Source organism: Camelina sativa, chromosome 3 (genome assembly GCF_030686135.1).
Source record: "Camelina sativa cultivar CO46 ecotype springtype chromosome 3, ASM3068613v1".
Classification (NCBI taxonomy): Eukaryota; Viridiplantae; Streptophyta; class Magnoliopsida; order Brassicales; family Brassicaceae; genus Camelina; species Camelina sativa.
This window is the reverse complement of record NC_141882.1, coordinates 4,662,767-4,675,370: the sequence shown is the minus strand read 5'-3', so window position 1 is coordinate 4,675,370 and position 12,604 is coordinate 4,662,767. Positions and strand designations below refer to the sequence as shown.

The 12,604-nt window shown below is 36.4% G+C and overlaps 5 protein-coding genes across 8 annotated transcripts; 3 read left to right on the top strand and 2 right to left on the bottom strand.

The window, feature by feature from the left end:
• Positions 1-443: 443 nt before the first annotated feature.
• LOC104770544 (S-protein homolog 21-like) lies at positions 444-1,117 on the bottom strand. The gene has a single exon (XM_010494994.3). The coding sequence runs from the start codon at positions 1,044-1,046 to the stop codon at positions 633-635; it is 414 nt and encodes a 137-aa protein (XP_010493296.1). The 5' UTR covers positions 1,047-1,117; the 3' UTR covers positions 444-632.
• Positions 1,118-1,370: 253 nt separating this feature from the next.
• LOC104770535 (mediator of RNA polymerase II transcription subunit 32) lies at positions 1,371-2,657 on the top strand. The gene is made up of 2 exons (XM_019241396.2): positions 1,371-1,492; positions 1,894-2,657. Exon 2 carries the CDS (start codon positions 1,923-1,925, stop codon positions 2,373-2,375), a length of 453 nt encoding a protein of 150 aa, XP_019096941.2. The 5' UTR covers positions 1,371-1,492; positions 1,894-1,922; the 3' UTR covers positions 2,376-2,657.
• Positions 2,658-2,718: 61 nt separating this feature from the next.
• LOC104770521 (uncharacterized) lies at positions 2,719-4,924 on the top strand. Of its 2 annotated transcripts, none has more exons than XM_010494958.3 (8): positions 2,719-2,791; positions 2,985-3,037; positions 3,200-3,470; positions 3,549-3,610; positions 3,842-4,040; positions 4,125-4,221; positions 4,306-4,388; positions 4,646-4,924. In XM_010494958.3, exons 1-8 carry the CDS (start codon positions 2,734-2,736, stop codon positions 4,651-4,653), a joined length of 831 nt encoding a protein of 276 aa, XP_010493260.2. In that variant the 5' UTR covers positions 2,719-2,733; the 3' UTR covers positions 4,654-4,924. The 2 variants fall into 2 exon arrangements, with proteins under 2 accessions (XP_010493260.2, XP_010493268.2); XM_010494966.2 differs by lacking the exon at positions 2,719-2,791 and adding an exon at positions 2,804-2,904.
• Positions 4,925-5,014: 90 nt separating this feature from the next.
• Positions 5,015-7,458, bottom strand: LOC104770510 (ATP-dependent Clp protease proteolytic subunit 6, chloroplastic). The gene is made up of 9 exons (XM_010494947.3): positions 7,122-7,458; positions 6,972-7,033; positions 6,810-6,864; positions 6,175-6,373; positions 6,024-6,089; positions 5,784-5,924; positions 5,637-5,690; positions 5,421-5,513; positions 5,015-5,201 (listed from the first exon to the last, which is right to left on the bottom strand). The coding sequence occupies exons 1-9, from the start codon at positions 7,214-7,216 to the stop codon at positions 5,154-5,156; spliced, it is 813 nt and encodes a 270-aa protein (XP_010493249.2). The 5' UTR covers positions 7,217-7,458; the 3' UTR covers positions 5,015-5,153.
• A 676-nt stretch (positions 7,459-8,134) lies between these two features.
• On the top strand, positions 8,135-12,277 carry LOC104770491 (uncharacterized). Of its 3 annotated transcripts, none has more exons than XM_087508384.1 (4): positions 8,135-8,220; positions 8,545-9,856; positions 10,347-10,680; positions 10,794-11,086. In XM_087508384.1, exons 2-4 carry the CDS (start codon positions 8,573-8,575, stop codon positions 10,847-10,849), a joined length of 1,674 nt encoding a protein of 557 aa, XP_087364510.1. In that variant the 5' UTR covers positions 8,135-8,220; positions 8,545-8,572; the 3' UTR covers positions 10,850-11,086. The 3 variants fall into 3 exon arrangements, with proteins under 3 accessions (XP_087364510.1, XP_087364512.1, XP_087364511.1); XM_087508386.1 differs by lacking the exons at positions 8,135-8,220; positions 10,794-11,086 and adding exons at positions 11,787-11,816; positions 11,924-12,277 and having other exon boundaries at positions 8,435-9,856; XM_087508385.1 differs by lacking the exons at positions 8,135-8,220; positions 8,545-9,856; positions 10,347-10,680; positions 10,794-11,086 and adding exons at positions 11,656-11,822; positions 11,924-12,277.
• The last annotated feature ends 327 nt before the right edge of the window (positions 12,278-12,604 follow it).

Below are 12,604 nucleotides of genomic sequence, written 5' to 3'. Positions count from 1 at the left end.
GTTTTAAGGAATGGCCGACTTATTTTATTTAGGGTTAACTTTACAACAAAATCTCAGCTATAGTGATCGTATAAAAGATTAATATTTTCTTGTGATGAACGACTATTCAGGTTAAACTTCTAAATATGTAACGACATGTATTCTCGCGATGCTATTAAATTACAAATTGAATTAATGTAATGTTTTCGAGGAGCTAGAGTAGCACAAACATAATAATGTCTATAAATCAATTAGTAATGTTTAAGTTTTCTACACACAAATTTTTATTTAGTTGATTTCTTTTATATGAAAACACCATTAAGTGAAATGAATTCAACCAACAAGAAAACATACAATAGAAGAAACAAAATCTTTAAAACATCATTTTAATACTATGGGAGTATTTAATAATAGGCATGTTAGGTTAAAGAGAAACAAGAAAAAAAATATTTTTCTTTGAATCATTATGAAATTGATCTCTCTTTGCTTTTATATTATAAGAAAGAAAAGAGTGAGTTTTTTTACATGAAACAAAATTATAATATATAAATTTTATTTTACAATTATGATCAAATCAGTGATTTGAAGAATAAGCTTTTTGAAAGATTGGATAAAATTAGGAGATTTTTAATATAGCATCGATCCTTAATTAATTAGTTCCAATCGTACATCTTATGGATACGTGTTAGCATAGTACTGTGATAGATCCCATCCTCTTGAGCAACGTAATTATAGAAGGTTCCGTGAGGCTTTCTATTGTCTTGAACATAGGCATCGAACTTCTTATGTACCTTATAATCAGCTCCTTTGGACAACGTGCACCAGATAAGTTTGTGTCCGACAACATCATCGTGGAAACTAAAGCTATAATCTTCGCCGTTAGGTGGCATAAATTTTTCACGAACCTCTTTGTCTCCAGAGTTGCAGCGAACCTTGAGCCATTTGTTGTGTGAAAGGCTGTTTCTGAATGTCAACGTCGTCTGTTTCCCTTTAATGGAGATGACATGCTCCATATTCTGTATCATGCAAAAAGCCAAAACAACTAGAAAGATTGATACATTTTTCATTTTTTTTTGTTTTTCTTTCTCTCTAGATGTTTTTATTTTATTTTATTTTATTTTATTCTAGTCAGATTAACTTGTTTGTTTTCTTGTATGTTTCAACAGTACTTTATGAATTGTCTTGTGTCTCTATTTTCAGAATTTTTTTTCTTTTTTTTTTTTTCTTTGGTCAAACAGATTTTTCTATTTTATGATTTGCAGTATCAAATCGTTTCCAAATAACACCAAACAAATCAACAATAGATATGAATGAATGGTGGAGAACCAGGTATGATTTGTGGTTAAGAAATTTTATAATATTTAATCCGGTCTAAGTCGGTCCGGTTTGTATTAAAACCAGGCTTAATTTTAATTATTCTAAACCAGTCTTAACCTAACCAGACAAATAATACAGAAGAAGAAGAAGAAGAAGAAGAGTGGCAGAAATCGAGAGACTCCGTTCATCTCCGGTGGTAAGTTTCTCATCTTTCTCTCCGGCGGTTTTGGGCTTGTTTCGTTTGGATTATGTCTAAAATATTCCAAATTTCTTCAAACGGTTGATATTATCATCTATGCCGTGAATGATCTATATGTATTGTTTACTTCCGACTTGGGTTTACGAAAAAAAAATCGTACATTTGCAATTTTCGTTATATGTCAATCGTACAAGTTCAATGATTTTAGCTTCCGTTGCATCTTTTGTGTTCCTTAGATTTTGATTTCTCTCATTCTATGCTTAGCTTTAGCCTTAACGAATTCAGAATTCTGAGGTTTAGGGTTTCTTTATATCTAAAGATCTGAACTTTTTGCTGGGATCTTATTTCTCTTTGAAATCTCATATAATCTCTTATTGATTGATACTTGGTGTGTGCAGTTCTATATTATTGTAGAGGATTGATCAATATGGATAACATTGTGGACTCATTGAACAAAGCTTACGAGAAGTTTGTTCTTGCCTCGGCTAGTGTTATTGAGTCTAAAGAGAGTGCAGGAGGGCAAAAAGCATCTCTCACTGATGCTGCCTTGGAAAATTTCAAGGAGAAATGGGAACTGTTCCGTGTGGCTTGTGATCAAGCAGAGGAGTTTGTGGAGTCAGTGAAGCAGAGGATTGGATCTGAGTGTTTAGTTGATGAGGCTACTGGTTTAACTACTGCATCAGGAGGAGGCCAAACAGCAGCGGCTAGTGGTGCTGCGACTTGTCTCCCGCCCATTAGTGCAGTAAGGCTTGAACAGATGAGTAGAGCTGTTCGATGGCTTGTTCTTGAGCTACAACGTGGCTCTGGTGTAGCTCCTGGCTCTGTGCATTCCTCATCTACTGGGTTTGATACTAGATTCGCTGAAGACTCGACTCAGTAATAGCGTGTCTTGCCTACACACTCCTTAATAACTTCGAAACAACGCTTACAACCAAGCAAGAAGAGTGGCCATATATACATATTCTGTTATTTAATGTGATTGAACCAAGCAAGAAGCAAACACTTGGGTTTTGATTTTAGTTGTTATGATTCCTCATATGTTATGTTTTCTTTTAGTTGTTATCAAAATCAAAACATGCCTAATTTTATTTTATCTTGTACGTACATACATTAATGTTGTTGTTGTTTTTTTGGGTTAATCAGCTTAAGGTTTTGTATTAAAGTTATTAACCATATGATTATCACGAGTTTAAGACCCTCAACGAGATTATGATAGCTATATAATTCACAGCAAAACCATGATAAAACGCAAAAAAAATTTGTCTCACTCACAACAAAACCGTGACGAGAGAAAAGGTTAGAAAACACTTAACTTGATAGAGTTTGAACTCACGACGTCTCAGACACTCACGACGATACATCGTTTTGTTTAGTTTGTGCTAAAAAAACAAACGGATTCTGGCATCTGGGTACTCTAAAAAAGGGTGTCCTTTTTTTTCTCATGTCGGCGATCTTCTGTAATTCCGTTTTGTTTTCCTAAATTTTTCAGATACTATGGATTTGAATCAATCTATGCGGCTCCTGAGTTCTTGGATTGCTCAAGTAAGTTTTTTTTTTTAGTTCCTTAATTACGAGGCTTTACTTCATTAGTGCCTCAAGGCTTATCAAATTCAGTTGATGCATTGAGTTTTGGTTCCTCTAGCCATTGTTTCGTTTCTGATTGAGGATTTATGTTTATTTGGGTGTCCAATTCTTTTCCTACAGATTGGTGGTTTAGGTCTTGATTTGCTATGGCGTTTCATACACCTTGTTGTGAGCTTATGGTACATTGTCTCTGGCATCATTGAGGCAGTTGAAAGCTATGCCATATCGTTAGGACTGAATAAAAAGTACAGTTCCATCAATATTGAGAAACTCCGGTGTCTAGCTGTTGTAGTTGACATTGAAGAAGCTCGAGATGTTTCCAAGGTTATTGAGCTTCTGCAATGGCTAAGAACCATTGGGGTGAAACAAGTTGGTCTATTTGACTCGCAAGGTAGATGCTTTAGCTATATTGTCTCAATTGTTTTTCGTTTATCAATACAAATATGATTGCTAAAGTTTGCTTCTTTAGGTTTATTGAAGAAATCCAAAGATTTGATCCTTGGAACCGTCCCAGGTTCAGTGTTGTCAGAGGTATAAGAATCTCATAGCTTCATTTAGTTTGTTTCTTTGCTCATGAATCACAATATTTAGCTTCTCTCTAGCTTCTCGAGATATAAAGGACTTGATAGATAGGAAAAGAAATGTACATATTGATATTACTTTAGCATGAAAGTATCTGCAAGTGATGTCACTTTGATTTTCTCCATGAGCTTCAGATTTTTAACTTTATCTTCTCAATGTATTTTTGTTCTCCTTTCTCAGGAGATTGGTGAAAAGAATTCTTCCCCTGACCAAAACCCCCTGGCATTAGAATTCATTTCATCTTCTGACAACAAAGAAGCTGTTATGAAAGCAGCCAACATACTTCTTCAGGACTACTTGAAATCCAGTCGTCCCGAGAACGATAAAGGGGAAAACTTTTTTACAGAGACTCATTTGAACGAAGCACTTAGAGTTGTTGGTTTGTGCTGCTTATGTCAAATAGAATTCAAGTCTTTTTCTTTTAGGTTTCTTTCTAAGAATCTCATGATTTAAAATCTGGCAGGTGAGAATGTACATGCACCCGATCTGTTGCTGGTTTATGGACCTATAAGGAGCCACCTCGGTTTTCCTGCTTGGAGACTTCGATACACTGAGATAGTGTATGTACGTTTCACTCTTTTCTCTTATATCTTTAGAGCTGAGTCTCATAGAGTTTGTCTTTCTTGGTATTTGTTTGTTGACAGACATATGGGATCTTTGAATTACATGAGATATGGTTCCCTTTTGAAGGCAATTCACAAGTTCACAGGTGTACACCAAAACTATGGTAAGTCTTTCATCTCCTACTATTTCACATGTGTGTGCGCGCACAAGTATATACAGAGTGAGAGAGAGACTACGGAAGATCACTTCACAGTTCTTTAGACACTAAAGTTTCTACCTTCCACTTGGATTGAGTCGCCCACTAATTGTTTAACAGGGATGTTTAACTGTTGTTTAACTGGGATGTTTAACTGTTGTCTAACTGAGTCGCCCAAATATATTCTGTTGTTTAACTGGGATGTTTTCGGCTTTTCTTGACAGGAACTTAACGGTGATGAGCGAGCAGAGTTTCAGAGATCAATTTTTGGTTTGTGATTTCCACAGTTATCGTTAGTGAATTCTAAAGGAGACATTATTGAAGAGCTATTTGATTCAGTGCTGCCACAGTTGTTGCCAATTTGTTCAAATTGTGTTCTTACTGTTCTATGTTACATACTCTCAGTACCCAAACAATATGTGCCTTGGCATTGTATAGGATTTTTAAGTTTTCACCTGAATGAATAGTAACAAGGCTACCAAACCAATCTGTTTTTTCATAAAGTTCCGGTATGCTTGGTTATCGTGTGTAACAAAAACAGAACATAAGATTTCAGACTGTTTCAGCGCCAACAAAAAAAAAAGCAGCTTAGATTTTTGTTTAGTAGACTGTAAAACCAAAAAAAACACGAACTGGTTTATACACAAATGTCAGTTACAAGTGTTCATATTCAAATGAAATTGGAAGCTTTAAACATTGCAATGAGCTATCTCTGTGCATTGTCATTCTGCTTCAGTATTCCGTTTCCAGTAGACCATCGATAAGCCCAAACTCAAGAGCCTGCATAAGAAAACAACCGAGAAATATCATATGCGAAAGATCATGAGGAACATAACAAAAAAGACAAAGTCCATGAGTCATGGCTCGTCACTGGTTTTGAACCCAAGGCCTCGTAATTCTTAACTACCAGTGAGTCATAGGTCATTATAAGGAATTCGAGTTAATATATAAGATTTGATTTGTAATAGTAACTTAACCGTGAGATCAGCGGCAAATTACCTCAGATGCAGATAAGAAACGATCTCTTTCGGTGTATTGCTGCACTTTTTCAAGAGGTTGTCCGGTGAAAGCTGCATACATCAGGTCAATTTTCTGCAAGTAGAGACAACCACAGAGATCAATGAGATCAACTATTCAAATTTTAGCTCCAGAGACTTGCTCGATCTGTCATATTCGTACAGAAGGAACCATGAGGATAAAAAGAGTGAGACTTACTTGTCGTGCTTCGATGGCTTCATTCACTTGTCTCCTCACGTCCTCCACATGTCCCTGCAAAATTATGTCAGCAAGAAATCAACTTAGTTCATACGCATATAAGTCTCCATCTTAAATGGTATTAACTAGAAGTTTAAAGAACCATACTCCACATCCAGTTTGCGGTTGATGTATCATGACACGAGTATTAGGCATTGCATAGCGCATTCCTTTTTCACCTCCAGCAAGAAGAAGTGCTCCTTGGCTTGCAGCTACTCCAAACGCCACTGTTCCAACTTTAGGCTTGATCTAAAAATCATTTTGGAGCAAATTCAATATGTTAATATACCGAAGTCTCTGGGTGATGGAAGAGAGAAGACAATGTGTTATTACAGGAACAAAACTTACCCAAGACATACAGTCATAAATTGCTAAGACGGAGTAAGTGCTGCCACCAGGACAATTCAAGTAAATCTGTAACAAAGATTACTTCTAAGTAAATATGAGATTTACCTTATTGAAAAGTGACATGGAAAAAAAAAAAGAGCTTTCGACTAACCAGGATGTCGGATTTATCATCAATAGATGCGAGAGTTACAAGCTGAGATATGACTCGCTGAGCCACCTGTGCGTTAATTGGTTGTCCGATGAAGATGATGCGGTTGCGGAATAACACAGAAGAAAGGTCTAAAGGTCCTCCAGGGGTCATCACTGAAGGCATGACAGGCGGGTTTCCTTTTTTCGCCTCAATCACAAATCTAAAGATTGCAACACAGAAACAAAATCAGTTGAACACACTAGAAAGAGAAAGGTTGAGCTATCTCTATCAACCAATTCACAACCATATAGTCTATGGTAGCATGTATATTATCATAAGAAAAGAGTGTCAAACATGATATAATTTTTCGTTCACAGTTGACATTAGTACCAAAAACTCTAACACTTTATCTTATCTAACATACAACCACATAGTCTATGGTGACATGTACTATCAATAATATTAGTACCAAGAAATCGAACAATCAATCTACCTTAGAGAAACACACAAAATTGGATACTGAAAGAGCTTAAGAATTAAAGAGTGCCGTAGAAACACGAAAGGTAGAGTGATCTATTGCAATTTCAATGGTGAAAACATAAACTTTGACAGAATGGTGCATTCATAACTAGAGGGATAACAGAAATAGAGATGACCTTGGATCCTTGTTGTCAAGCTTTATTGGTGACCCAGAAACATTACTCGAAAGTCCTGAATCAAACACAACCCAATCTTAAGACACAAATCACTAGTAGCGGCAAGCAACTCAGTGCCAACATTTAGAAGAACCTAAACAACCCCAAATGCTTTAAGGTTACCAGCTTTCAGTGAATCTCCATACGGACTCGGCAGAGCTGAAACTATCCGTCTAATAGGATTCCTACACATTGGGTCATGGAATCAAATTCTTAATCGAAGCTGAAGCATAATCATGTGAGAGTGTGATTGCGTTTACATAAAGGTAGTACCTTTGATTGTGAGATAGATACGAAGTGGGTTTAGGGTTCCAAGTTCGAGAAGAAAAGGAAAGACCGAGAGGAGGTGAAATTGCCAAACCCGCCATTTCCAGAGCTCAGCTTTCCTGAATTTTTTTTCTTTGTTCAACAAAGAATCAAAAAGACGATTTTTTTTTTTTGGTTTTCCGGGTTCAGGCGTGGATAAATGACAGAGGACGGCAAGACTCAAGGTTACTGTTTGGACACGAGCTTTAACTGAGCCCAACCAATGTAAGAAACAAACAGAGCAACAGGTCCAAGAGGCTCTGACTGAGTCAGAAGGTTTTAAACGCCCAAAATAAAATACTCCAGGAGAATATATAATAATTTGATTAATCTCAGAAAACAACACCAATTCGCTAAAAAAAATGATAAAAGAGTACTTTGTGAGAAAATGAACTTTTATGGCACCATTAGTTATTGCTTGACCACAACACTTATTTTCCCATACAATACACCACTCAAAATTAATTAGTTTATTTTGTATTGACTGATATTTTATTATTCAAGTATATTTATGTTCTCATGTGAATTTCATTATTTTAAATATAAATTCATGCACCTTATCTTTGTAGTTTGGACTGTTGAATTGTGTAAAGATCAGATTTTGAATGAAATATTCAAGATTGAGTTATTTGTTGACAAACAAAGATTTAGGATTTTGATAGTCTCGACAAATGTTGCTTAATGACCAACTTTAAAACCAAGCTTTATGTATATTTTATTAAATAAATACAAAAAGATCTAATAAAATTAGATTCATAATTAGAATTTAAATTTAATATTTTTAGAAATACTTATCTGCTGTTATTTATGTATAAATTTTCTTTTTATTATAGATTTAGAATTTTTATATTTTATTATTAAATAGTTTAGCAAAATTAGAATTAACCCATGTAAATATCTTATAGATACAATTGACACATAATCTTGCGTAACTGTCAAAACAAAATTTATATAATAAGATTATGATTCAACTTGACCACAAGTCCACAACACTTATTTCCCTATATAATACAGCACTCAAAATTAATTAGCTTGTTTTGCATTGACTGATAATTTTATTAAACAAGTATATTTCTGTTCTCATATGAATCTCATTATTTTAAATATAAATTCATGCATCTTATCTTTGTCCTGTTGAATTGTGTGTAAAAGATCAGATTTTGAAAGAAAAAAAAAAATGAAGATTTAGTCATTTGTTACCAAACAAAGATTTAGGATATTCAAAACTAAATAAGTATTTTAAACCATATGGCCTTGAATGTAGAGAAAATTATGGAGTAATTAACTCTATTAAGTCACCTGCCCAAAAAAATTAATGCAATTGTACATGCGTTTGACTCTTGTCCAAGATAATTTTCGAAGCTTACTTCTTATTCAACTCTCTCATTAGTGTCATTATAACCGTCGCCGGGAAAATCATGGCAAAGTCATCGCCGACAAATATTCCGGCCACTACGATAGAGGATTATGCTCATAGTCCCGTCCACTACGCCGTCGTTGTAGGGGATCACGCCGGTTTGACTCGTCTTGTTTCGTCATTGCCTAAACTAACCGAACCGGAACAAATCCACACCGAGTCCGACTCAGTAAACCAAGAGCGAGTCGCGGAGCGAATCTCCGCCGTCCTAGACCGCCGTGACGTTCCTTTTCGAGAGACGCCTCTTCATCTAGCGGTGCGTCTCGGCGACGTTTTCGCGGCGAAGACGATCGCTTCCGCCGGAGCTGATGTCACGCTCCAGAACGCCTCCGGTTGGAACTCTCTGCACGAGGCTTTGTGTCGTCGGAACTCAGAGATCACGGAGGCTGTTCTCCGGAACCACCACCGTTCGGCGTGGTGCAAATGGAGACGGAGGCTTCCTCATCTGATCTCCGTGCTAAGCCGCATGAGAGACTTCTACATGGAGATATCGTTTCACTTCGAGAGCTCCGTGATACCGTTCGTCGGAAAAATCGCTCCTTCCGACACATACAAGATCTGGAAACGCGGCGGAGACTTACGCGCCGATACTTCTTTAGCAGGGTTCGACGGTTTCAAGATCCTCCGCGCGAACCAGAGCTTTCTCTTTCTTAGTGACGGAGACGAGTTTCTTGATGTATCTCCTGGTACGTTGCTTGTGTTGAACAGAGACAATAAGACGATCTTGAACGCTTTCGAAAGCGCTAAAGATCCGATTAGCGATAGCGATATCGCTGGCATTTTCGGTCAGTCTAGCTTGTACCGTCCAGGGATGGATGTTACTAAAGCTGAGCTCGTTGAGGTTACGAATTGGCGAAGGCAAGAGAAGATTGAAAACGTTGGAGAATGGAAAGCTAAGGCTTACGATATCGAAAACGTTAGTTTCAGTTTTAAAACGAGGAAAGTGGAAACAGAGTTGGACGAGAATCATCGGAGGAGTGTTACAGAGCCTTTACGGCAGCAGAGCCGGCGTTTTAACGTTGAGGAGTCTCGGTCGTCACGGGGGAGGAGGTCGGTTTCTTTACCGGAAGAGGCGATTCCGGTGGCTTCTTCTTCTGCGGAACGGATCAAAGAAAAGGAGTTTGTGAAGAGTTTGAGTCCTTCGGTTTGGTTGACGGATCAGTTTCCTTTGAAAACAGAGGAGCTGCTTCCGTTGCTTGATGTTTTAGCCAACCATGTCAAGGCTGTTCGGAGAATGCGTGAGCTGCTTACCACCAAGTTCCCGCCGGGAAATTTTCCGGTCAAGGTAAAAATATGAGCATTAATCGTGGGCTCGCTAATTTTAGTTTCGTTTTTTTCCATCGTCGTAACTCAAAATCATTTTTAAAGCGTTTTGCATGAGAAATTAAAGTATCATGAACCTTCTATCCGACGTGTCGTAGTTTCATTGGTTAGATGTTTAGAGTGATGTGACAACATCACAAATTCGGAGCACCGGTTTCGGTTTGGTTTAGGCTTTCAAATTTTCAGATTTTTCCTTTGGTGTTACTTAATAATAGAAAACCAAAGTATTTGGTTTAGTTTGGTTCCGTTTTGAGTTTAGGTATCTACACTCTGAATATACTATAAGTCCTGAAAAGTAGAGTTTTCAATCGTTTTTTTTTTTGTTATCAGATCCACAGAGTTTGGTTTAAATTATGGTTTTATCAGTAAACTAAGTAAATAAATCCAAAACCGGTTTAGATATTGCTTTTCACATATAATAATAGTTTGTATTTTCATCTCTTGGTTTTTAGTTGTCCATACCGGTGATACCAACAGTGAAGGTAGTCATGACATTCACCAAGTTCGTGCCTCTTCAGCCGTTGGATGAGTTCCATACACCGCTCTCAAGTCCAAAACATCTTTCAGCTGCAATGGAAGACCAACACGACGTGGATGATGACGAAAAATCCGACGACAGAAGAATCTCAGCGTCACGTCCATCGTTTTCAGCGCCTTCTTGGTTGAGACTTAACATCAATGCCATAGGCAAGAGCTCACGGCGGCGTTTGGAGGAAGAAGAGCAAATGGTGGATCCATTCACAATACCTACAGGATATAAATGGACTAGCAACTCAGATAAATCAGGTAATTCTAAATTTCAGTGATCTATTATGTGTAACTATACTAAATTTGTTAATGTTTTGATCACATTTCATTACAATGGGGTAATATGTCTCATGCAATTTTTCATTTTGTAGGTAAGAAAATGACACTATCATGTGGATGTGCTAAAGTAAGTTTTCCAAAGAAATAAATATCTTGGGACCATGTTTGTACACCTAGTGGTTTGTAATAATATTATCATTTATGCTATTATTCGGGTTTAGTATTGGCATAATACATAAGTTCTGAAGAAAAGAGTATTGTGCAAAATATTTTTAATGCTACATCATTTACAATCATATGTAATTTTATTGTTGTTGTAAAAATCACTCATGACTTTTGGTGATGTTCCACATTTACACAATTTAGGGGATACAAATTATTTCATTCGTGATGATCTTGTTTAGACGGTGGAATTAGTTTGATAGATTATGCGCTGATCAATGGTTCTAAATTAATTAGGTTGGATGAATTGAACGTTCAGTTGTTCCAACTATATTTTATGACAAGACAGATTTGTTGAATAATAGCTCCTTGACACCAATTTGTTGTCTTTATTATCTCTGTTTCCATCATTTTAAGACTGGAGTGTAAAAAAACATATCTTACCATTGGTTTATATGAACTGTCTTTAAATTTCTTCCATGACGATGTTAAGTAGAAACTAGAACGTAACAAAGTTATAGTCTTGTGGATCGGAGTAAAATGATTAAACACAAAAACAAAAAAACGTTCTTACATAGGGTTGGCTAGGTGTTTTTTAAGATCATTGTCCGTTCCTTCTGCTTCATTTTTGGTTTTGTTTGTTTGTTTAAAAACTAAAGTTGAAAGATTCCAAAACAACGTTTGCTTTGCAAGTTGGAAACGAACTAACTTGAGTTGGCAAGTCCATTCCAGGACAACCCAAATAATCATATTTAAACATTTTATATCAAAAGTAATAAAAACTTTAGATAAGATGACAACCAAAATATATAGTATAGTTACATTGACATTAGAAACACAAGATTTGACAACCCATCCACTCACTATTAGTCGTCTTTCTCCACATTTCCACTTATTTTGCTCATCTAAAATTGTTTATTCTCTCTTTACCAAGAAGAGCTCCAAGAATCAGAGTCAAGGTATAAGTTTTGTTATGTAACATAACTTATGCTTATATACTCATAGATAATGGACTTGGACTGTGATCACAAGTTAATTATATGTTTTGTTATATATATAGGGCACGTAAGATATTGGGATAACTACAAAATGGCGAATGAAGCACCGAGTTGGGCTGATCAATGGGGGACCGGAGGAATTGGGGTGATGACGACGGAGGAGACAGCCAACAGCAAAAAAGACGTCGCGGGAAAAAAGTCCGGTAAGACCAAAGCAGGGTTTAATAAAGCCAAGATTGTTGTATTTATTGGTGTCAACTGGATGAAGAATCTTGTGCAGCGGAAGAAGAAGGACTCTATTTCTTCTTAACTATAAACGTGCTTCTGATTCGTCTTTCTTTTTTTGTTCCTTCTTAATGTCTCAATCTACTATACTAGTTTTTTTAATTCTTAAAAATGGTATTTTGGAGCTTCAATGGTGCATCCCACGAATGGAGATTTTGAGATTTAATCAACGTTCACAAAATTATAGTGTCTGATGGATCGCAAAGTCACTTTATAATCCCTACTACTTCTTGTTCCGTATTGTTATTAGTAAATTAGCTAACCTAATTACGTGTTACAAATGAGACACGTATCATGACATAACAAAATTACAATTCTTTACGGACTCGACGCATTCTCTTGGTTGTCAAAAGGAACAAAAAAATTCACTCTTAGGGCGTCTTTCAGGTTTTAATTTTTTTTTTAGCCATATTTTTCAAAATTTAAAGTAGTTCAGATGGTTGTATCAGATGATATCT

Excerpts from the sequence above, each read along its gene's own strand:
- LOC104770521 (XM_010494958.3), top strand. The coding sequence starts at position 2,734 with ATGATAAAACGCAAAAAAAATTTGTCTCACTCACAACAAAACCGTGAC. Across the intron at positions 3,471-3,548 it reads TGGTCTATTTGACTCGCAAG|GTTTATTGAAGAAATCCAAA; the intron begins GTAGATGCTTTA and ends TTGCTTCTTTAG. Across the intron at positions 4,222-4,305 it reads CTTCGATACACTGAGATAGT|ACATATGGGATCTTTGAATT; the intron begins GTATGTACGTTT and ends GTTTGTTGACAG.
- LOC104770535 (XM_019241396.2), top strand. The coding sequence starts at position 1,923 with ATGGATAACATTGTGGACTCATTGAACAAAGCTTACGAGAAGTTTGTT.
- LOC104770510 (XM_010494947.3), bottom strand. The coding sequence starts at position 7,216 with ATGGCGGGTTTGGCAATTTCACCTCCTCTCGGTCTTTCCTTTTCTTCT. Across the intron at positions 5,925-6,023 it reads TTTATGACTGTATGTCTTGG|ATCAAGCCTAAAGTTGGAAC; the intron begins GTAAGTTTTGTT and ends AATGATTTTTAG. Across the intron at positions 5,202-5,420 it reads GTTTCTTATCTGCATCTGAG|GCTCTTGAGTTTGGGCTTAT; the intron begins GTAATTTGCCGC and ends TTTCTTATGCAG.
- LOC104770544 (XM_010494994.3), bottom strand. The coding sequence starts at position 1,046 with ATGAAAAATGTATCAATCTTTCTAGTTGTTTTGGCTTTTTGCATGATA.
- LOC104770491 (XM_087508386.1), top strand. The coding sequence starts at position 8,573 with ATGGCAAAGTCATCGCCGACAAATATTCCGGCCACTACGATAGAGGAT. Across the intron at positions 10,681-11,786 it reads TAGCAACTCAGATAAATCAG|TCTTTACCAAGAAGAGCTCC; the intron begins GTAATTCTAAAT and ends TTGTTTATTCTC. Across the intron at positions 11,817-11,923 it reads GAAGAGCTCCAAGAATCAGA|GGCACGTAAGATATTGGGAT; the intron begins GTCAAGGTATAA and ends TTATATATATAG.